Source organism: Malus sylvestris, chromosome 8 (assembly GCF_916048215.2).
Source record: "Malus sylvestris chromosome 8, drMalSylv7.2, whole genome shotgun sequence".
In the NCBI taxonomy this organism is placed as follows: Eukaryota; Viridiplantae; Streptophyta; class Magnoliopsida; order Rosales; family Rosaceae; genus Malus; species Malus sylvestris.
Window position 1 is genome coordinate 25219144 of NC_062267.1, and position 23013 is coordinate 25242156.

The following is a 23013-nucleotide window of genomic DNA, read 5'->3' on the forward strand; positions in this document are numbered from 1 at the left end:
GTGGTTAAAAAGAAAACTGGTATTACTGTGGTGAAGAATGTGAGATCTTTCTTGGGAGCATTCACACTAGAATTTACACCATTGCCGGATCACTTCAAGTATCACATTCCATTCGAAGATCACTTCCATGCCATGGAACCTAGGGGAGTGTAACTGGAGGCATCGTCCGGCTGCAAGACGTTAAAGAAAGCGCTTCTTGGGAGGCAACCCAAGCTTTCTATCTTTCATCTTTATTTTGAATAATTTTAAATTTTCTTGTTCTGTTTTTCTCTTGTTTTTGGTTTTTGTGTTTAAGTCCTACTTGTGTTCCTTTATGAAGGTAATGATTTTGCAATCTCTACCACAACTTCTTGCAAGATATTTTTTCATTCATAAAAAAAAAAGGAAAGGAACATTGAGCAGATAAATACAATAAGGAGCCTTCACAAAGGCTGCTTAGGAGGAGCTTCAGTAGTCGGCGGAGCTTCATGAGTCGGCGGGGCCACAGAAGGAGGAGGCATCAGATGTTGATCATTTGGAGCTTCACTACGCGGTACAGCCTCAGAAGTCGAAGGCAAATGCTGTTGGAACAAACCCACAAACCGCTGATGATCAAGTAAAATCTGACCATCAGACTCATGCATCTGGTCAATTTTCCTCTTCATGTTTGTGGCATAGTTGTGTGCAAGCTTGTGCAACTGTTTATTCTCATGCTTGAGCCCTCTAATCTCCTGCTTGAGACTCATCACTTCAGCCGCCAATGATTCAACTTGACGGGTTCGGACAAAGAGGCGTTGGGCCATGTTGGACACGGAACCTGCACACTGCACACTGAGAGCCAAAGACTCCTTAACAGCCAATTCATCATACCGTTTTGCAAGCAGTCTGTTATCCTTAGGAGTGACAAGGTTCCGGGCCACCACCGCAGCTGTCATGTCATTCTTCATCACCGAATCCCCAACGGTAAGGGGACCAGTAGGGGATATGAAGGATGGGCGCCATATGTTGTCTGGAGAAGGCGGAGCTGCCTCTTCACCAAGGTTCAAGTCAAAACGACGGTCGGAAAGGCCAGCCATTTTTCAGAGGTGTTAAGGAAAGTAGAGGTCGGACAAGTCAAGATTGTAGAAATGCAAAGAGGGAGTTTTTGAAGGCAGAAATTCAAGTGTGCTTTGAACGTCCTGCATACCTCTATAAAAATCAGCACGCGATGGGATTTCAGAGATCGAAGAGGCAATTCCAGATATCGAAGAGGCCAACTAAAAAAATCAAAGAGGCGCTAACTTTCTCAAAAGCTGAGCTTGCTCAGAAACCACGGCAAATCTTCTTTTCCAGATTTGTCTGCACTCATCACATGCACCCTCTGCACTCGACGGAGCTTAGATTTTGAAGAGGCAAGCTCAGAAATCGGAGAGGAATCTGCTTTATCCAGACATGTCAACATCTGTCACATGCAGAGTCTGCTTTACGGAAATCACGGGCAATCTGTCGAAGATCTCTGGTAAAGTAGAAAACACGTGTAGTTTACTGTTCCATCATCTAATGGTTGCCGATAAGAGTAAAAGAACAGTAGCGGTTATTATTTCCTATAAATGTCGACCTTCACCCTCCATGGCAAGGCAGACATACATAACCTCCTTCATCTCCGAGAATGCCTTTCCACCACACCCTCTCGAGTCATTCAGTGTTCCTTATTCCTTGGGGTACCTCTGCAAACAACCAATCCAAAGCAAAAGTATTTCATATCATGAAGGTTGAAAGCAAGAGTATCTCATATCATGATTTCTCCTTGTCCTTCTCCTTGTCTTTGTTTTACGACAAGGAGAAAGAGAGCAATCAGCCAACATTTGGTATTAATCTTCCGATCTGGAGCCAACTGCCTGGAACCCCTTCCTGATTGCTTACCTAGCCTTGCTCTCGAGTACTCATCTTCATCATCTTATGCTTCCGCTTCGTCTACCACATCTGCCTGGGGGACATATAAGGGAAGTGAAAATGATACCTCAAAGCATGTGGATTCAATTCAGCTAGGGACAAGGAGAAAGAAAGCAAGAGGTGGGCACTTGGAAAGATTGAAGAAAGAAACAGACCAATACCTCTACCTCGTGCCTGCCCGCCGTGCAGAAGAAACAAGCAGAGAAGAATGCAGACTGCACAATTCAGAGTTCCTTGGTTTCAAATCAGACTCCGAGATTCGCCTACACAAATTGGTGTGTTCTTTCCTTTTCTTTATGTCTTTATTTCATTTTATATTTCTTTCCTTCCATTTTTTTGTCTTATTGTTCAAAAATTCCTTTCATTATCATTGGGGACAATGCTATAATTAAGTTTGGGGGTGGAAATATATTTCGTTAGTTTATTTCTCTATTAAAAAAAATAAAAAAATAAAATTTTGCATTTTTATTGTTGTTTGTAGCTACTTCTCAATTCAATGATGAGATTTGTTCTTAATTTCTTTCTTACTTTCAAGAAGTCTAAGTTCTTTTCGTTGTCTTTGTGTTAACTGTGATTTCCAGAAGTCAACTTGAAAAATAAATGTACCTAGTCTTGTCAATGTGAAACTTGAGCACGATTTAGCGTTTCATATGTGAATCATGTGAGATTATGTAAACCTTGTGAGTTTTTGAGCCTATACATGATTGAACCATTATGCATCAATCTCATTCTTTCTTGTGCGTATGATCTCACTGTACATGTATCTCTAGAACTTGCTTTATACTACTCGATTCATTAATCAATTCATGTGATAACTTGGAAGTGACATAGGCCATCTTTGGACCGTTTGAGCCTTTCATGCCTACCTTATATGCTATGTTTATCCGTAGTAGCCCATTGAGACTTTAACTAAGCCATTTATTTGTTAGCCACATCTCTTTACCTTGCTCCAATATTGGAGTTGAGCCCATACACAAAAATCGATTCCTTATGGTTTTGAGAAAGTATTACATGGGTTGTGCTTTTGGGGGTTTCATTTATGTAGAAAGATGGATGGAGCATGTGTATTACAATGAAATGTGAATTTGATGGGTGATGTAGCTTTTGCAGATTTGTTTCTTTCATATAAAAAAAAAATACGAAATATATGAAAATTGGAGAGTGTTGATTTGTTGAAAATATGTCTGCAAAGTATAAATTTCCTTTTGAAGTTAAATTTGGGGAGTAACAGGTGCTCGAGGTTTTATTATTTTTCTTTCAATTTGAGGTGGTGTGATATTGAGGTGTTGGAAAACTACCAAAGTGTACTTTCTCAAAAAATTTTGATTTTCATGTCCTTTCTTTCATTAGCCTATCACCTTTAGCCCCATTACAACCGTAATAAAGTCCTATTGATCCAAGGTATTACTTAAATATTGATAAGCGAGTTAGGTGGACAGGCAAGCATATGGCGGCATGTATAATGAAATCACTTGAGTGAAACACATTAACCAAAACTTATGAGTGAATGAGTGTATGTCTTGTGAGAAGCTCACATGTTTGCATATGATGATTTAAAGGAGTTTGGAATTGCATTGACATGGCTAGCTCACACATGGTTTTTCAACGTTTTGTTTGAAGGAAATTTGGTTAATTATTGGATGATGTTTTGAGCTCTTGATTAATTCTTGGTTGTTTGTTTCATGATTAGCACTTATCTCTGAAATCGTAATTGAGAAGTTGCCTACTAAGTTGTTGAATCTAGTCTTATTTGAGTTTGTTTTGTTTTGTGTTTTGTTTTGCTAGAGAACTAGCAAAAATGCAAGTTTGGGGGTATTTGATCACAAATATATTTCGTACATTTATACCATCTATTTCTAAAGTCTTTGTGATGTTTTTGTGTTAAAATTGTGGCATTTTACCTTACCTTGTGTTATTGTGCAGTTAAATGTGTTTTAGGATCAATTTCAATTAAAATGAAGAAGAGTGAAGACACGGACAAAGAATAACAGAGAGGATGGCAGGAAACAAAATGGAAAAACAGCATGGAAGAATTCTGACAGAGTGGAGAGAGCATTGAGGCAGTGCGGAAAGGAAGCAGAAAAAAAAAAAAAGAATAAGTGACGCAGCAATGGGAAAGGGTACGGACTGGGTGAGAAGAAAAACAGAAAAAGAAACAAATAAAAAAAAGACAAACTGGCAGACAAAGAGGTGTGGAAAGAAAAGAAAAAAAAATAAACAAATAAAAAGATGAGCAAAGAGAGCAACACGGCATAAAGAAGAGCACAACAGAAAATAGAAAATAATAAAAGAAGAGGATAGTGGGATGATGGTTGGTTTCCAAATTACACAATTACATTCTTAAACAACAATATTTTCTATTTTCTATTTTTTTAAATAAAAATTGACTATTATTAGGGAAGGAGAAAGTTCGAAACTATTAAAAATACGGTCTAGCACACAAACTGTCATAATACAATTAAGTGATTTTTTTTCTTCAAATTTCCAACGAATTGTATTGTTATACTTAATGTATCAAACCTTGTTTTCGACGCACTAAAAATTTTCCCCATAAAGGGACCCTCATAAGAGCATTGGAATATTCGTGATGCCAAATCCATTGTGCTTCATTTCTCTCTCTGGTTTGCTTCTCTTATCTATTTCTTTGAAATTCAGTGCTAATATACCATGAATTGATTGTAATTTAGTTTTTGTTGGAACCCTTTCGAGCATTATCCTTAAAATCATGTGATGAATTTCTGTTTTTGTAGGCGGACTGGTTATCTTCCAAGAGTTTTGATGCTTGCACCTGCTCGGGAGTTGGCAAAGCAAGTCGAAAAGGAGATGGAAGAATCTGCGCCTTATCTTAACATAGCTGGAATCGGAGAGGATTTCGGCGACATCTTGGACGGCCTGGTGGGGGAGGGCGGATGAGAAAGAGAGGATTTCGAAGCAATTTTTGCTTTCGGTAGACCAAACAATAATCCAATTCACTCAACACACTAAAGGGAGAAAAAACCCTAACTTCCCCGTAAAATTCTCAGGAATTTCGTCAGGATCAGCTACTAGCTTCTCCAATTTTTCGGATTTTCCTCAGAAATCAAACAGAGATCAAATTCAGTGAAATTGCGTGTGCGTGAGTGAGAGAGAGGGAGGGACCTGGAGGCCGGCTTCAATGTCCAATTCGGCGGAGAATTGAGTGAAACTTCACCTGAACCTTCTCTCACCTACTGCTCAGCTCCTTGGCGTTTTACCGCAATGACGTCGTTTTCGGGATTAACACAGAATTTTGAAATCAAGGGAGACGCTAAGTTCTTGGAGCCGGAAGAAGAATTTCAGGAGTGGAGCAGCAGCGGTGGTGCTGATTGCCGAACTTTTTTAAAATTTTAATTGTCCACGTGCACTCACAGTGCCACTGTGCCAAGTGGATGCACAGTCAACAGGAAGAAGAATTTGGTTGTGACCGGAACACGGGATACACTACGTGTTTTTATATAAATTGTGGGAAAATTTATTTTTTATGTTATTACATTTTTAACACATATTTCACCATTTATATACTAACACGTGGTGTACCACCCCCGTGTACCGGTCACACTGAAAATTTTCTTGTGGTGTTGATTGCCAATTTTTTTTTAATTTTTAATTGTCCACGTGCACTCATAGTGTCACTGTGCCAAGTAGATGCACAACCAATGAGCCACGTCATTAGTTAACTATAAGTTCCTCACAGAAAGACTAACGTAAGTACTAAAACATTAAAAAAATTCCAATTTTTGGCATGAAAGCGGGTGAAAAAAATCTTTTAAATATGAAAGTTAGGATTTTAAAATGTTTAAAGGTGGGAAAGTGAAAAACTTTTTAAAAACTTTTCTTAGAGCTTTAAAAATATAGAACACATGACATTTTTTTTTTGTTAGGCTTCCCTTACCTAAGTATTATCCACCCTTGAGTAAGTGCTATTTAATTTACAAAGTAACCATTTATTTATTTATATGATTTGAACCTTATCGGTGTTGTCCAGGACTTGCCCAACTTGAAATATATCGAAATTCAAGAGTACCCAAGTCTTCCAAATCTTGTGGTGTTGGTTCTTCGGTATTGCAAGAATTTAGTTGAGATACAGTTGTGTGTTGTAGTCCTTAAAAGGACCAAAAGTTTTGGACCTTTTTGCCTATGAAAGCATTAAAAGCCTCCCAAATGAGGTTGAAATGGATTCTCTTGAATCTTTAGATCTTGCTTGCTGCTCAAATGTAAAAAAGATTCTAGAATTTGGGGAGCAGATGAAGAATGTGTGCAGGATTGACTTAGGTGGGATTGCGATCGAGAAAATACCTTCGTCAATTGGACATCTGGTTGGCCGTAAAGATTTGAGTCTATGGAATTGCAAAAGTCTCTTGAACCTTCCAAAGGCTATTTGTAATTTGAAGTCTCTTAGAAGCCTCATTGTGAAAGGATGCTCAAAAATTGACGAACTCCCAGGAGACATGGATCACTTAAGAGACACTTGAGCAGTGAGAGAGCCGCTTATGGGTATGAAAAATCTTCAACGTCTAGAAATTGTAAAGAGTAATCCTGATCCTCTTCCTTGTTGGCGTTTGCGGTTGTCTCTATAAATCATTTATGCTCTTTGACACACATAGTGATAAGAGACTGAACTCTATGAGGGGGATATCCCCGAAGATATTGGTTGCTTGTCCTTTTTGGAAAGTTTGGATCTTAGTGGAAATAATTTCGTCAGTGTACCTGAAAGCATTAGACGCCTTTCTAAGCTTTGTTCTCTTTATCTGCGGAGGTGCAAAAGCCTTCAAAAATTGCCACCTCTTCCATGACATAGCGAATTGTATGTATATGTGGAGGATTGTACTTCCTTACCAAGTTTGTCAGATCCATCCAAGTTGAGCCGCAGATTCACCATTTTGTATGATTTTGGGTTCACTTGCAAGAATTGAATTGCATTGGTTCCAGATGAAGGCTGGATTAACACAAAACTCTCAAGGATTCTAAGATTTTCCACTCGGTAATCTCTCTCTCTCTCTCAAAATAATTGATCTTTCTTCTGCTGTAGGACTACTCACTTTAAGATGGGATTTGTAATCCCTGGAAGTGAAATTCCCGAGTGGTTCAATAATCAAAAGTGTGGGACATTCAGTAAATGTGGAGCTTCCTCCACCATCATGAACCAACTGGCTGGGGATTGCCTTTTTGTCTTGTTTTTCAAGATCCTATGCAAACTTGGCCAATCCAATTGCCCTTCCTCATGATCATCATTTCCGTATTCAACTTATAGGGGATTTCCTTTTGCATTGGCATTGTGAAATAAGGTCTCTTGTGTCAGAACACCTTCGGGTATTTTATTCGAAAGTTACTTTGATGTGGGAGAAGTAAAAGCAGACTTGAACAAGGCCGAAGAAGTGTTGGGCTCGTTTGGTGTACAAGCAAGATTTGGAATAACTCAGCCAAACACTAAAAATCCTGAATGAACACATGAATATCGTGATGAGGCAGCTCCAAGTAGACCTAGAAGTGCTAGTTTCAACGACACAGAACAATTCTACAAAAGGCATTATTACTAGTCACCATCTTATAATAAATGCAGGTAAGTCGCCATCGATTTATCCCATCAACTTCAATGTCTTTCAAAATATTTATTTTTTATGCTTCGCCATCTTAGTCAATGGACTCAATCTCACAAGCTATATGTGGAGCCAAAAATATTCAATAGGCGACACGTGGACTTTTGGACAAAAGAGGACAAAAATACCCTCGAGGCATACCGGGTTTCCTACACGCGAGCAGTAGAGAATCATTTTTTCAACCAATTTAAAAGTGCCCAAAATAGGTATCAACTTAAAACCTAATTTATTCATATATTTCCCATTTCATTATTTAGCTAATCAATTAGCTAAATAATATACTTATTCCTTTCATATTTCATAAAATCATAATAATTGACTAATTAAGGGATTAATTACCTAATCAATCCCTTAATTGTCAATTTGAAACATCCACTCAAACCTAAAAACACAAGAGGGCCGGCTATCCCATTCAAAACCTAATCCATTACCTTTTTTCTACCTTTTCCCACCATTTCTTCCTTTTTATTAGCCAATTATACAAAAAACCACCAAAACATTCATTTTATGTTTAATAGCCAAATAAATTGGCTAATTAAACCTAAAAACCCTAGCCACCTCCTATCCCTATAAATATACTCCCATTCTCACCAAAAAGCTAATTCCAATACTTTGGCAAAAATCCCAAAATTCTCTAAACACTCTTTCTCTCTAAATTCTAACTTTGGCATGGGAGGTTCTTCGGCCAAAGCCCCCCCCATTCATCGTGGGCGCGTGAGGCTCTTGGCCTTAACCTAAGGTGTTAATTGTTTTGTAGGTGCAAAATCGTCCAAGATCGAGGAGGAAGAAATTTGCATCCACAAATTGGTGCTTTCATTGAGAGTTGAAATCCATACTCGTAGAAGACTCTCGCACAAAAAGGTTTTTTTCTTTATTTTCTAGTCCATTTGAATATTTTTCATACGTTCTTATTATTAGAATTTTTTACTTGCAAAGGTTCTTTGATAAAACGTATAAGCAAAATATAATGGCTAGAAATTTAGAAAATTCCATAAGTGAAAATTCTAATATACAAGAAATGAGATTGCGGAGATCCGTGAGGCAAAATACGACAATAATGGGAGCGGCATCACCACCATGAGTTTCCACCATGGGAACCACCGTGGTGGCTACCTCGGTAGCCACTCGCGGCGAGGTCCATGGTGCCTTCACCACGGCCACCATGGGAACCACCGCGGTGGCTACTTCGGTAGCCACTCGTGGCGAGGTCCATGGAGCCTTCACCACGGCCCGGAGATCCATGAGGCAAAATGCGACAATAAGGGGAGCGGCATCATCACCACAAGCTTCTACCATGGGAACCACCGTGGTGGCTACCTCGGTAGCCACCCGCAGCGAGGTCCATGGTCCCTTCACCACGGCCACCATGGGAACCACCGCGGTGGCTACTTCGTTAGCCACTCGTGGCGAGGTCCATGGAGCCTTCACCACGGCTCGAGCCGTGCCATCCAAGGCTCACGGTACCAAGACCACGATCCAAGCCGTGCCATCCAAGTTTACGTGGACCCAAGCCCAAGCCTCGCATTCACATGCACCGCGCATTGAGCAGCCTGCTCCCGTGATCCAGCCTGCTCCCGTCAAGCAACCCACTCTCACGGCCTAACCTGCTCCTGTCGAGCAGCCTGCTCTCGTGACCCAGCCTGCTCCCGACGAGCAGCCCACTCCCGTGGCCCAGCCTGCTTTCGTCAAGTAGCCCACTCCCGTGGCCCAGCCTGCTCCTGCTAAACAGCCTACTCTCGTGACCTAGCTTGCTCCCTACGAGCAGCCCACTCCCGTGGTCCAGCCTGCTTCAGTCGAGCAGCCCACTCTTATGGCCCAGCCTGCTCCTGCCAAGCAGCCTGCTCTCGTGACCCAGCCTGCTCCCGACGAGCAGCTCACTCCCGTGGTCCAACCTGCTTCCGTCGAGCAGCCCACTCTCACGGCCCAATCTGCTCCTGCCGAGCAGCCTGCTCTCGTGACCCAGCCTGCTCCCGACGAGCAGCCCACTCTCACGGCCCATCATGCTCCAGTGGCTTTCCAAGCAGCTCAAGTCGACCCAAGACTATCTCAACCATCCGGACCTACCATCGAGCTGGGGGCATTCTCACCATATTTTTTCGTGGATTTGACATTTCCCAATTCAAATCTCGTGCCCGGAGTCTACCACATTTCCACTGCCCAAGGAGGCGCATTCCTTCCAAGCTCTTCCAATCCAAATGGCGAACAACACTTGTCTCGACAAGTCATAGAGTTGACGAGCGCCCTTGCACAACAGACAACTTTGGTGAATCAACTTTTGCAACGCATCGGGATCCAACGTGCCCCTGACGAGGTATCCCGAAGTAGGACAAGGGCAGACGAACCTTTCCAGCAGCGTCCCGGCAAGCAGCCATTCGACCAGCCACGAGCCGAACGTTCAGGCAGTGTACATTCCCGATTGGGCCCCCGAGATAACGTATACTCCCGTCTTAGCGCGCGGAGGAGCGTGTACTCTTGACTAGGCCCACGGATGAGCATACATTCACGGTTGGGGTCATACTCCGATAGTCAACATGAGCAACCTTCCGGACAAAGTGTTCATTCGCGGCTAAGCCCACAAAGAGCATCATCCACCTCACATCCGAGTAGGCAGCACGACGGACGGAGAGAAGCATTCACTCAATCCAGCTCAAGTTCAACCAGCAGCCTGCGAAGAACTCGCTCGCCTGCTAGGAACGCACCACATGCACTGCATCTGCGGCGTAGACGAGCCAAACACATGGAAGAGCAGCCTAGACCAGCAAGTCATGGTTGGGGGCAGCCGAGAGCTCCGCTACCCCCAACAAAGGCAAATTCAGGAAGAAGTAGAGAGACTCTTGACCAAGCGATTGCATGATTTCCAACGCAACGAGGTCACCGACGAGGCACTACGACGGAACATGACCAACATAAGCAGGTCACCCTTCACGGACGAGATCGAGCAGGCAGAGCTTCCACGAGAGTTCAGCATGCCACATTTCACATCTTTCAAAGGGGATGAAGACCCGGAGAGACACTTAAAGCGCTACCGAAGCGCAACGATCCTTTATCGAAACAACGATGAGCTTATGTGCAAGATATTCGCCACCACTCTACAAGGCGAGGCGCAAGATTGGTTCTACACCCTGCCGCCACAATCCATCCGGAATTTCTACGAACTTTCTTTGGTTTTCACCAAAGAATATTCATCCTATCGCTCGATCAAAAAGAAATCTGATCATTTGTTCAACGTCAAGAAGAACCCAAAGGAGTCACTTCGCGACTATGTGAGGAGGTTCAAAGTAGAGAAGGCAAAAATAGTCGAATGCAACGACTCGATAGCTAGAGCAGCCTTCCAAAAAGGACTTCCAGCAGACCACTCGCTATTCGGAAAATTGATCATGAAAAAAGATCTAACTCAGGCAGACTCTTTTGCTTTGGCAGAGAAGTATGCACTTTGGGATGAGGCTCGCCAATGCACATTCAAGGACTTGAAGAAGTACCCGACATCACCTCCCTAGAAGCAGCGGAGGACTTATTCACATGTTTGACGGTATCTAAAGTAGCAATAAGCTCTACCATCATGCGAGAAGAGATGGAGGCCCGACTACTTGTATTCCACAATTACCTGTATTCTACAGTTCAAAAGCTCTCCTCGATGTTATTAAAAATTCAAAAGCTAACTTTGGCGATAGTTGTTGCAACCCAGAAGCACAAGTTTTACTTTCAAACGCATGCAATCATCCTAATGACGTACTATTCTGCCCAATCCAGACGCGCGATGATAAAGGCGTAGACCCTGGCAGATGTAAAGTTTTCTGACGAACGCAACACTGGAAGGACACACTCGAAAGCAAGTTTTGTCCTCGTCACCCTAAAAGATTCTACATATGAGCAACATGTACCGGCAGTTGAGTACCATTTCTTGCTGCACATCACACGGCCCTAGCCAACCTTTGCTCAATGATTCAACTCTAGAGTGGCCCAATACCGGCAGTTGAGCATCTCCTGTTGCGTATGACATGGCCCCATCTCCACAGCTCCGTACTGCGTCTTCACGCCGAGCCTAGGTGACGCAACAGAGCGGCCCAACGATGCCTCAAAAGTAGCCGAGCACACTCTAGCTGCGCCTACTCCACCCGATGGAGACTTCTGACATTTGCATGTCGACGACGCAGAAAAGCCTTCATCACTGCCGGCAGAGAAGGCTCCAAAAAGATGGATCCCATCTGGGAAGGTCCGTACAAGATCAGCAGAGTAGGGGGCAAGAGTAATTACACCCTCACCACCATGAAGCGGCAAAAAGATTGAAAAGAAATGGATGGCCTACAATCTGAAGAAGTACCATGTGTGACCTCCCGCTACATCAAAACTCGAAGACTCAATAAGCTCGACGGGCACCACCTCACAAGCTGAAGACTATCCAGTTGTTATGTAGTTCCTACCTTACAGCTAAAGTTCTCGTTCGTTTCACTGGTTTTTCAATGAGGAATTTAGAAGTAATCACAACTTGGCTTGGCTGTATGCTTACAACAACTAATCACTCATGCACTTCAAAAGAAGACTGCGCCCTTCTTAGGGACTCATCGCAGGAATTGCACCCCCTGAGGGACCAACCATGCTCTCCAGTGCGAGAGGGTAAACCAATTCTCCGACACCCATATGGGTCAACTCTCCAAGACGGGAGGATAAACTTTACACTCCGAATATCCAGACGTGGATGAGCCTGGCTGCCCTAGTCTAACTAGATCCACGATGGCTTGCGCCGGGATTCCTAGAAGTAGCCGCAATGGTCTTTTTCAAGGCTTAGCTAACTGAAGGATTTTGGGTCTCTTGGCCTAATCCGTGGGGAACCGAGCCCTAGAGACGGAGAGGGCACATTACGCAGTACAACCGATGGACTGCTGCCCTGGAATCCTAAAGCTGCTACCGAGTGCACTAAGGTAGCCTACGGATTCCGGAAGACTGCCTACGGCTTGCCCTTCGAGCAGTGAAGCCGCACTAGACTTATACAACCGCACATTCTTGTGAAAGGTTAAACAAGCTAGCGCGCATATACGAAGTTTTATCCACTGCCGACATGCTACGTAGTCGATAAGCTTCACCTCTGCCAAGCGCGGAACAACCTACACCAAGTCCTAAAATGTTGTGATACTTGCTACGCAACCTACGGAATTGAAGAAAGTCAAGGTTAACAGCCTAGTGGTTACGCGGACTTGTCTGCTTCTGTAAGTAAGGCATCCGGCTGCCAACCCTATGGCTAACAACTTTGCAAAGTTCTACACCAACATCTACGGCTGCATAGGCTACGCGAGTTTGTCTGCTTATAAAAAAGTAGCATGCCTGCCATTGGTCTATCAAGTCTAAAGGTTAGGGCATGAACAAAAGAAGTGAAGATGAAGAAAAACGAAGGAAAACATGTTTATAAACAACTAGCAAAGGCCGAAGGAGTTCAAGCAAAACAAAAGCTACAAGGAAAAACAAGGAAAATCCTAAAGGCTACCTAAAATACTACACTACAGTAGCTTGGACATTCCACGACTACTCGGTCGCCACACCTTCAACAGCCGTAACGCTCTTAGCAGCGGCATCATCCGGCGCTTCACCCCCGGCTGCCCCAGTCTGGGCACTAACTTCTCCAACTACTTCACCAATGGAAGCCTTAAAAGTAAAAGCAAGCAAGTCTTCCAGAGAAATAGAGAAGCTCATCCACTCTCTTCTTAGCATAAGTAGCGAAACGAAGCTCAGAAATTGCAAGCTTAAGATCTTGAATCTGAGGCGAATCAATCTCAGCAGCAAAGGGAGCAGGCTTTGGCGCCACTTTAGCAGCAGAGTCCACCTTACCACTCTTCATAATAGCAAGTCTCTACAAAGGTGAACATGACTTGGCTCCCAAAGAACGTCCTGGTACAGACTTCGGCACTGGGGGCATGATAAAACTTTTACGCTGAGTAATCTTATCCACAATTGTACTAGCCATTCTCAACATGGAAGACGCCACATGCTCAGATCTAGCAGCCTTACATTTCTTCCCATTGGAAAATCATGTCAATCACATACCTCTCGGTAGCAAACGGACCCTCATGAGCAGCAGAATAAGTCTTCAGTTTTTTCTTAACTGGCATCTCATGAGCAGGCGGGGAAGATCTCTTCTTTCCATCTTCATTCATAGTAAGCTCCATGACAGCGATCAGACGAGCCAATGCATCCGCCTTGATCCTCTTTACCTCCTCTTTCTGGAGCAGCCCACATTTCTTTCAGCAAAGAGGACTAAGCAGCCAACGACATTCATGGTACTCAGCAGGGGAGCTCAACCCAGCATTCCAGCAGGCAGGAGGCCTGCATGCCCAACATTCCAGCAGCCCATGAGACCCGCAATCTCCTTATTTCTCTCAATCACCAGCCTGGCCCGAGTCAGGTCCAAGAGCCCAAAGGACATGAGCCATGCGGCTCGCCTAGCACTGCGCCCCCGCGCCACAATCCGCGACCCTAGTTGCACAAGCTGCCTTTTGGCTCAAGCCAAGCCAAGCCAAGCTGCCCAAGCAGTGGTCCCTGCCACAACATCTCCTCGGCCCATGCCGAGCCAACTCCTGGCCCTTGCCAGCCGATGTGCCGCACCACCCCGACGGCTGCCCCGCAATAGCACTATCCAAGAATAAGGCAAGAAAAATTAAATTTTTCTTACATCGGTGCGGCACGAAGAAGACGAAGAAAGCAACGAAAGACGGTCCTTTGCACGGGCAAGATGTAGAAGATTACTAGAGGAGGGGGAACAAATATCCTCTAAGCTATCTCTCTCTTGTAGGGTAGAATAAATCGCTCTCCAAAGTTGATTTAATAACCCACTTAAGGTGGACTTAAATAGGCTTTGAGAGAAATTTATTTCCCTTTCCTAGAAGGATCTAATTTCCTATTAAAGAGAGAATCAACATCAAAATAGGAAGCAGTCTTAAGTTTCCTAAAGCAAGAAGATCTCTACACCTGCTGCCCTTTTTTGCGAGCAGCCCAACAGGTGTGGGGGCATTTGTGGAGCCAAAAATATTCAATAGGCGACACGTGGACTTTTGGACAAAAGAGGACAAAAATACCCTCGAGGCATACCGGGTTTCCTACACGCGAGCAGTAGAGAATCATTTTTTCAACCAAGTCAAAAGTGCCCAAAATAGGTATCAACTTAAAACCTAATTTATTCATATATTTCCCATTTCATTATTTAGCTAATCAATTAGCTAAATAATATACTTATTCCTTTCATATTTCATAAAATCATAATAATTGACTAATTAAGGGATTAATTACCTAATCAATCCCTTAATTGTCAATTTGAAACATCCACTCAAACCTAAAAACACAAGAGGGCCGGCTATCCCATTCAAAACCTAATCCATTACCTTTTTTCTACCTTTTCCCACCATTTCTTCCTTTTTATTAGCCAATTATACAAAAAACCACCAAAACATTCATTTTATGTTTAATAGCCAAATAAATTGGCTAATTAAACCTAAAAACCCTAGCCACCTCCTATCCCTATAAATATACTCCCATTCTCACCAAAAAGCTAATTCCAACACTTTGGCAAAAATCCCAAAAATCTCTAAACACTCTTTCTCTCTAAATTCTAACTTTGGCATCGGAGGTTCTTCGGCCAAAGCCCCCCCCCCATTCATCGTGGGCGCGTGAGGCTCTTGGCCTTAACCTAAGGTGTTAATTGTTTTGTAGGTGCAAAATCGTCCAAGATCGAGGAGGAAGAAATTTGCATCCACACTATATATATTAAGATGGTTATATTTATTGAAGGGCGAGGGGATACGAGTGTTGGTGTATAAACTCTTTTGCAGATTACTTGGGCATTAAGAAGATTGATTTGGTATTTGATATTAAACTTGTAGTATGGACCATTGGATCATAGTCTACGTGAACTCTCAGTTTCATAGTTGTCTTATTTGGATGTGTCATAGCTTATATAATGTGTAAGCATCTCATAAGATGACTTATTTGGATGGTTAGGATTATATCTTGCTGACCGGTCCCAAATCAACCATCATTGTGTGAAAGGAGAAATATAATTTCATCTGAAATTCTGTGTGCAATTCTCAGCCCTTCCCAGAAAATCCAAAAGCCAAAAATCCAATTCCAAATTCTTCCTCATTACCAAATCTAAAATATTATACATAAATCTAACACTAACAAAGAAAAATCTTCTCAATTTCTCACTGCATTAGTTTTTCATTTCAGTACACTGTAAAGTCAGTTGGATCATAAACTTGGAAAGAATTGGCAAAGGCGGACTTGAAGTACAACAAATACTATCCGAGCGCCGTGGAGTTGGCCTCTATGTTTCTTCCTGGTACAAGAATGAACCACAAGTTACTGAACACCAACGTGATTTATCTATGCTTAATGTCAGTGCTAATCTTCCCCACCCACTGGGAAAATTGTTTCTTGTTATCGTTGTTGTTGAGGTTCATTTTCTGAAAACACCATAAACGTTAACATCAGGGAGTTGAATTCAACTTTTTATAGAAAGGAAGAATTGTCTTATTCAGCTTCATGGAAACTGGACATGCCAATCCTATCTAGCTGCTGTACCAAATCGTGATTAAACAGACAAAATGCTTGAGACAATGCCAATCGTGATTAAACAGACAAGGAAAAGTTCTGTTAAACAAACTGAGCATTTCATTTCCAAACGACATCAAACAACGCAAGATTCCAAAACAACAAACCTAATTTCTCTGTTACAAACTGCACTGAAATCCTACTAATTGTGAGGTTACTTGATCTATTATGAGCTACTAATCCTTGCCAAAGTGGCTCTTATGGCAGTGAAATCTCTCTTCTTCACAAACACAAAACAAATGACACAAACAAATGCGAGTATGGAGACAACAAATGCAGCTAAACCTCCCAACCCAAGAGGCATCTCCACTTTGCTTTCATGGGAATGATTTTCCGGGCTGCTTTTGGTACTTGAAATCTCCACTTTGCTTTCATGGGAATGATTTTCCGGGCTGCTTGCTTTCATGGGAATGATTTTCCGGGCTGCTTGCTTTCATGGGAATGATTTTCCGGGCTGCTTTTGGTACTTGAATCCTCTGGTGGAGAGCACATGAAGCAGTCCCCTTTTTCAAAGGCATCCGCAGGAATCCCAGGTGGAAGAGACCTGAAAGTCTTGAATCTCCAATTGGTGACCCTGTGAATTGAAGCACCCTGTCCATTTGCGGCAGAGAAACCGACACGCATGAACTCCTTGAACTCGTTGGAGAGGTCAATCTGAGCAACAAGAAGAGGCGTTGGAGGCCTAGTTGACGAGTATGCGACCCAAACCCGAATCATCTTGACAGCATCTCTGTACTCAATCCAAGCAGTAATCTCCCTCCCACTTGTCAAATCAATCCCTCTAGAAACAACTCCAACAGTGGCAACAGACACAACTGTGTTCAAATCAATACCTATGTGGTTACCGTTTTTATCACCAACCATAGGATCAAACCTAGTATCGAATTCCACGGCGAAGAACGATTCTTTCGACACCGAGGATGGCTCCGGAAGTCCCATATACCCCCTCTGTATGACCCCAGAGAATCAACATCGGGGGTGATCACAAACGCAATGCCATCTCCAGAAGAACACAATCGGGAACTTAGGGTGATTGAAAAAGAGAATCGGCACAAGAAAGAGGCAGTTATGTTGGTTTTCGAGTCAAGAAACCGAATTGGGTAGGCGTAAAATGCTCTTCCAACGCCAGAAGAAGCAGAAGGGGAGGAGGGGCATGTGGTGAGTTCTTGAGTGAGACTAATGGAGTTGTTGGTGATTGAAGCGTCGCCTAAGAGGGTGAGGTTATTGTTCGTCGCAGGCAAGAACGGGACAGAAAGCGAAGGGAAACTGAGGTTGGAGACGAAAAAGAAAAGGACCCAGAAGAGAAATGGACGAGATGAATGCATTGCTGTAAACCCAAATGCAGAAACTTTCTCGGGAAAATGAAAGGCGTAAACTTTCTCGGGAAAATTACAGAAATAGTGATAAAGTAGTACCAGTATTTTCTTACCCTCTGGGTTTCTGCGGATGAGTATTTTCTTACCCTCTGGGATTTTGCGGATGTTTCTGCCAATCTTGATACTTGAAAGCTTGAATGAGAGAGAGGGACAGGGAGACGGAGCGATTTGAGAGGGAAAATTGCCCCATTTGATTGATTGACGGAAACCCAATTTTAGGTCCCAAGTTAAGAGTTTGCTATGTCGTACAAGAACTGGGTTGTCGACATCCTCGTTTCCAATTATAGAAAGCCCTCCGATCGAGTCTGAAGGTGGTTTGATTGTCGAAGGTCAAACGACCTATTTATATACCAAAATCATTGTTACAAGTCCTCTTTCTTCGCGTGAGCTACCTAAACTCAACCCTGTATATTCTTCCGTGAGCTACCTAAACCCTAATCAACCCTGCATAAATCGTTCTTTTTACAGCATGTTTACATGCTAAGTGCGTGAGCTACCTAAACCCTCGTCAACCATATTCTTCCCGTGAACAGTAACTTTGGTTGATGCCACAACTTCGATCGTCAATCAAAATTGCCAATGTGTGAAACTCTGCTCACTAGGTTGGGCAGAGCAATGGCAAGCTAAAAACAAAACAAAAACAAGCAGAATAATTACATGTAGTGCAGGATGTAGAATGTCTTTTCCTCATTGCAAATCCCAAGCGACCCAAATCTGGATGGTAAAATACTTGGAGTTGGAATTAATAGGATAGACTGAAACACGGATTTTTTTTATTAGATTGGTATATCTGACTTAGTTAAGAAGTAGTTTAAGACACAATCATTAGGAAATTTCTGCAATTGAACGTAGTTGTTTTATACCCCTAAAAAATACTATAATAATTATATATATTAATTTAACAATTTTATACCCCTAAAAACTATAATAATTATATATATATATATATATTTTTTTTTTTTTTAAAATTGGTGACCAATGGATTGGCTTAAATATACATATCATTCAATTTCTTAAGAGTTATACGTACAAATAAATAAATTTAAATATACTTAATAAATATATGGCTTTTTATTCAAAATTGTCCCTGAGATTTGCATAATCCATAATTTTGGTCCCTGAGATTTAAAATCAATAGAAGTAGTCTCTGAGATTGTCCACCATCCATGATTTTGGTCCTTCCGTTGAAGCTTTTGGCCGGAAGTTTGGGCAATTTTCAAAGCTTCATAACTCAATCGTTTCTCAACCAAATTTGACCCATAATATATCAAAATGAAGATAGGAAAGTGTAGAATAAGATTATATCTATTTGGAAGCCCAATAGTTGCCGGATATGGTCGGAAAATAGCCTCAAAGTTGACTGGTCCGAGAGAAATCTGGAAAACTCGCCGGAAATTGGGTAAACTTTAAACGTTCGTAACTTCTTCATTACTCAACGAAATCAAGTGATTTAAAAACAAACATCATACTTCTCGACAAGACGAAGATAATGGTACCTTTTTCAACAACTAAATTGTCGTGGTTTGGCCGGAAAACGGCTCGAAAGTTGCTGACTCGTTTTTCAACAGCCACTTTCGATCCATTTTCCGGCCAAAACACAGCGAGTTAGCCATTAAAAAAGGTACCATTATCTTCTTCTCGTCTATTGGTATGATTTTCGTTTTTGAATCACTTGATTTCGTTGAGTATTGAAGAAGTTATGAACGTTTAAAGTTTACCCAGTTTTCGGTGAGTTTCCGGCAAGTTTTTCAGTTTTCCCTCAGACCAGTCAACTTTGAGGCTATTTTCTGACCATCTCCGGAAATCATTGGGCTCCAAATAGATATAATCTTATTCTACACGTTCCTATCTTCCTAGCAATAATATGGTTCAAACTTGTTTGGGTGAGAATCGAACCTAAGATCTCTCACTTACAAGTGAAAAATAATATCAATATACCATAGTACTAAGTGACATATTAGTATGTGTTACTTAAGTGTTAACTAAATAATTTCCCATATTTATATAAATGTATGTATATTTCCTTTTTATATTTACTATTTTAGCTTTTGCATATTCAAATTTCCAGCACGTAGCGCTTGAAGCCCACTTCTCCTCTCATCAGCTTTCCTTATCTTCTTTGTGATCGAATTGATATAATAATAGAGCCATCCTAGTATTACTCCATGAACACCATGCATTTGTGGCAAAGAATCACAGGTTGTATTGTGTTGCAAGCTCAAAATTATTTTATTCTATCTTTTTCTTTATTTTAAACGTAATACGAAATTTTATTTTAAAAAAAAAGATAAGTACATATAAATATTAATTTTTTTGAGTGATTTCAAATTAGTCTCAATTTTTTAAAACATTCCAAATAATTACCTAATGTTTTAAAAATTAGACATTGAGTCAGGGTCACATACGTTAAATGAGGACTCTACCGACATTAAATGATGATGTTTCTAGCATTAAATGATAAGGTGGAATAAAGTTGCTCTCTACTAATCGTTGTCTTTGAAGCCCTAATTCCTCAAATAGACTAATTTTAGCCAAGTTAAGTCATAAATTTGCTTCACTTAACTGCGTCAATTTGAAGATTGAAAACACCAAAAATGACTTGAGGGTAAAAAACCGCTTCAATAATTGTCCACAACATCACTTAACGCAAGTGAGCCTAACAAATGTCTATTTTTCAAAATGTTATATAAATATCTAGAATATTTTAAAAGGTTATAACCAATCTGAAATCACTCCTAAAGATTGGATGGTTATCTGGATTTTTAAATAAACTTGGTAAAGTTTTTAAAAGTGTTCTATCGCTATATTTGGTAGCCAACAACCATGATTTTACTTTTGTTTAGAAACAACCATGATTTTATTAAAACACTATATAAAATAGAGGGGAGCAACGTGCATTCAATATTTAAATAAAAGAGAGTAGCAACAGGTTTCGAACTCAAGTGATTAATGAAGAAACATTCACCCGATTTGCGCACACACCCTACAAACTCAACGTCTATTCTTATTAGGTTAGTCACGAGAACAACGCCTATTCTTATTAGGTTAGTCATGAGAACAACGCCTATTCTTATTAGGTTAGTCACGAGAATCGATCCCTTCTTTGTTTATATAAGCCAAACATCCTGACAATCCCTTCTTTATTTATCATAAGCCAAACACTACTGACAATCAGGGCCGGCCCAGATCCAGTACGGACGACCGTCCAGGGTCTAAAAAAATTAGGGGCACCAAAATTATTAGGGTGATATATTTATATATGTTTTTATAAGAGTATAAATTTATAAAATTTGGTTCAAAGACACAAAAATTTAACTAGAAGTGGTGGTTTGTCATTTGAAAATAATGAGGAGGTCTTGGGTTCAAAACACCATGTGTGCTTATTTACTTTCCATTTTTTACAAATTTCTTTTTATAAGAGTATAAATTTATAAAATTTGGTTAAAGGATCAAGAAGTTTAATTAGAAACAATGATTTTTGTTGTTTAAAATTAACAAGAGGTCTTAAGTTCGAAATGCTATATGCATGTTTATTTTTTTCAATTTTTATTTACTTTCCATTTTTTACAAATATCTTTTTATAAGAGTATAAATTTATAAAATTTGGTTAAAGGATCAAGAAGTTTAATTAGAAACAATGATTTTTGTTGTTTAAAATTAACAAGAGGTCTTAAGTTCGAAATGCTATGTGCATGTTTATTTTTTTCAATTTTTACAACTTTTTGTTTGGTTGTTAATTTATTTTTAGTTACTATCTAGTAGCTATGTGGGTTGTTATTTTTAAATATTCGTTTTAATTCAAGTCTAATCTTCAACAAAGAATAATACGTAGACCAAATTTGCAAATTATGTGACGTGTCATTAAAATGTTTAATTTAGTGCCCATTCATTAATAATACATATCAATTAAAGACTTGAAAACATCATTATTTTTTAGTCCCATATTGACAAGGTTAGTAAATAAGAAAAAAACATCTCACGATTTATTCAAAAACACATTCAAAGTTCAGATGGAAAACAAAATTCATCATTTATCTACTTGTAAGCCCGAAGTTTTTTTGTTTCCCTCTCTCAATACAAAATAAATTAGTCTTTCTGTGTTTCTAAATTATTGAGTTTGAAGTGTTTTTCTACGTATAATTTTTTCGATGTCTTATGTGTGAAAATAAATAATTTTCTTACATGAAGTTAGGACACTTTTTTTGACCTCGTCCCGGGCCTCAAAAATCTCTGGACCGGCCCTGCTGACAATCCCTTCTATATTTATCATAAGCCAAACATCCTTCAATCTCCCAACCAATGTATAAATCAAGTCTACATGAAATATGCCAACCCCGAAAATGGCAATTTCCAGAATACAATACCACCAAGGTCGGTCCAGACCACTTACCTCAGTTTGTTTGCACTGTCATTGTAAATGGACAGAACTTCGAGACGGCCGAAATGTTTCGGTTCTTTAGACGACCAAAACATTTCGGCCGTCTCGAAGTTCTGTCCATTTACAATGACAGTGCAAACAAACTGAGGTAAGTGGTCTGGACCGACCTCGGTGGTATTGTATTCTGGAAATTGCCATTTTCGGCGTTGACGGTTTTTTTTTTCTCTATAGCTTTTATCCATCTTTATCAAGGGACTAAAATTAGATTTTGATCGTACTCATGATTTTAATCTAAAAGTCATCTATGTCAAGGATTAAAATGAAGTTTTCTAATTTTTTTATTAGATTTGTATATCTAACTTAGTTAAGAAGTAGTTTAAGATGCAGTCATTAGGGAATTTCTGTAACTGAATGTAGTTGTTTTCATGAGGTCGATAAATACAATGAGGTGCTTCTATATCAACAGGTACCTATTAACAACCCAATTAGTTGATTTGCCAACTCTAAACGGTACAAGATAAAGGTTTCCATGTGGGCAGGAAGTCATCCTTGTCAAAAAAAAAGGGTCCAAACTACACTTTACACCCTATATATTTGAGTTGGTTTTCAAAAATGAGTCTCGAGTTTCAAATTTGTTCACATTACACACCTTGAGGTTTTAGAATTATATTGATTTACACATTTGTTTATTTGAACATGTAACTCTCTGTTAAATTGATGAGTTTTTAATTAATGTGGTGTATAGTTTGCATTTTTTTTAAACAATTATTATTAATGGAAGAGAGTTTGAAACTATTATAACAATTTGGGAGAGAGTTTCAATCCTGGAACGGAATATGTTGACACTCAAGACCCTATCCAGTAGGAAAGGGGACTGCATGCAATGTAGCTTGCATATCAAACCTATTAGGAGTTCTATGCTCATCATGCCATCAATTTAATGAATATTCAAATACAAATGCATAAATTACAACAATTTCAAAACTTCATATTGCAATTTGAGAAAATTAAAACCGCATGACACATTTTAAAAAACCACCCCAAACTTAAAAGGATATAAATGTAGTTTAGAGATAACATAGAATTAAGGGAAAGACTGCCGACGGATAACGTTGGCTTAGTCACGGGAAGGCAATGG

At 40.5% G+C, this 23013-nt stretch overlaps 1 protein-coding gene and 1 pseudogene across 1 annotated transcript; one reads left to right on the top strand and one right to left on the bottom strand.

The window, feature by feature from the left end:
- Positions 1-7290: 7290 nt before the first annotated feature.
- Positions 7291-16361, top strand: LOC126632275 (uncharacterized). Its single transcript, XM_050302626.1, has 2 exons — positions 7291-7489; positions 15738-16361. Exons 1-2 carry the CDS (start codon positions 7378-7380, stop codon positions 15986-15988), a joined length of 363 nt encoding a protein of 120 aa, XP_050158583.1. The 5' UTR covers positions 7291-7377; the 3' UTR covers positions 15989-16361.
- A 124-nt stretch (positions 16362-16485) lies between these two features.
- On the bottom strand, positions 16486-17887 carry LOC126632272 (L-type lectin-domain containing receptor kinase S.6-like; annotated as a pseudogene).
- Between the last annotated feature and the right edge of the window lie 5126 nt (positions 17888-23013).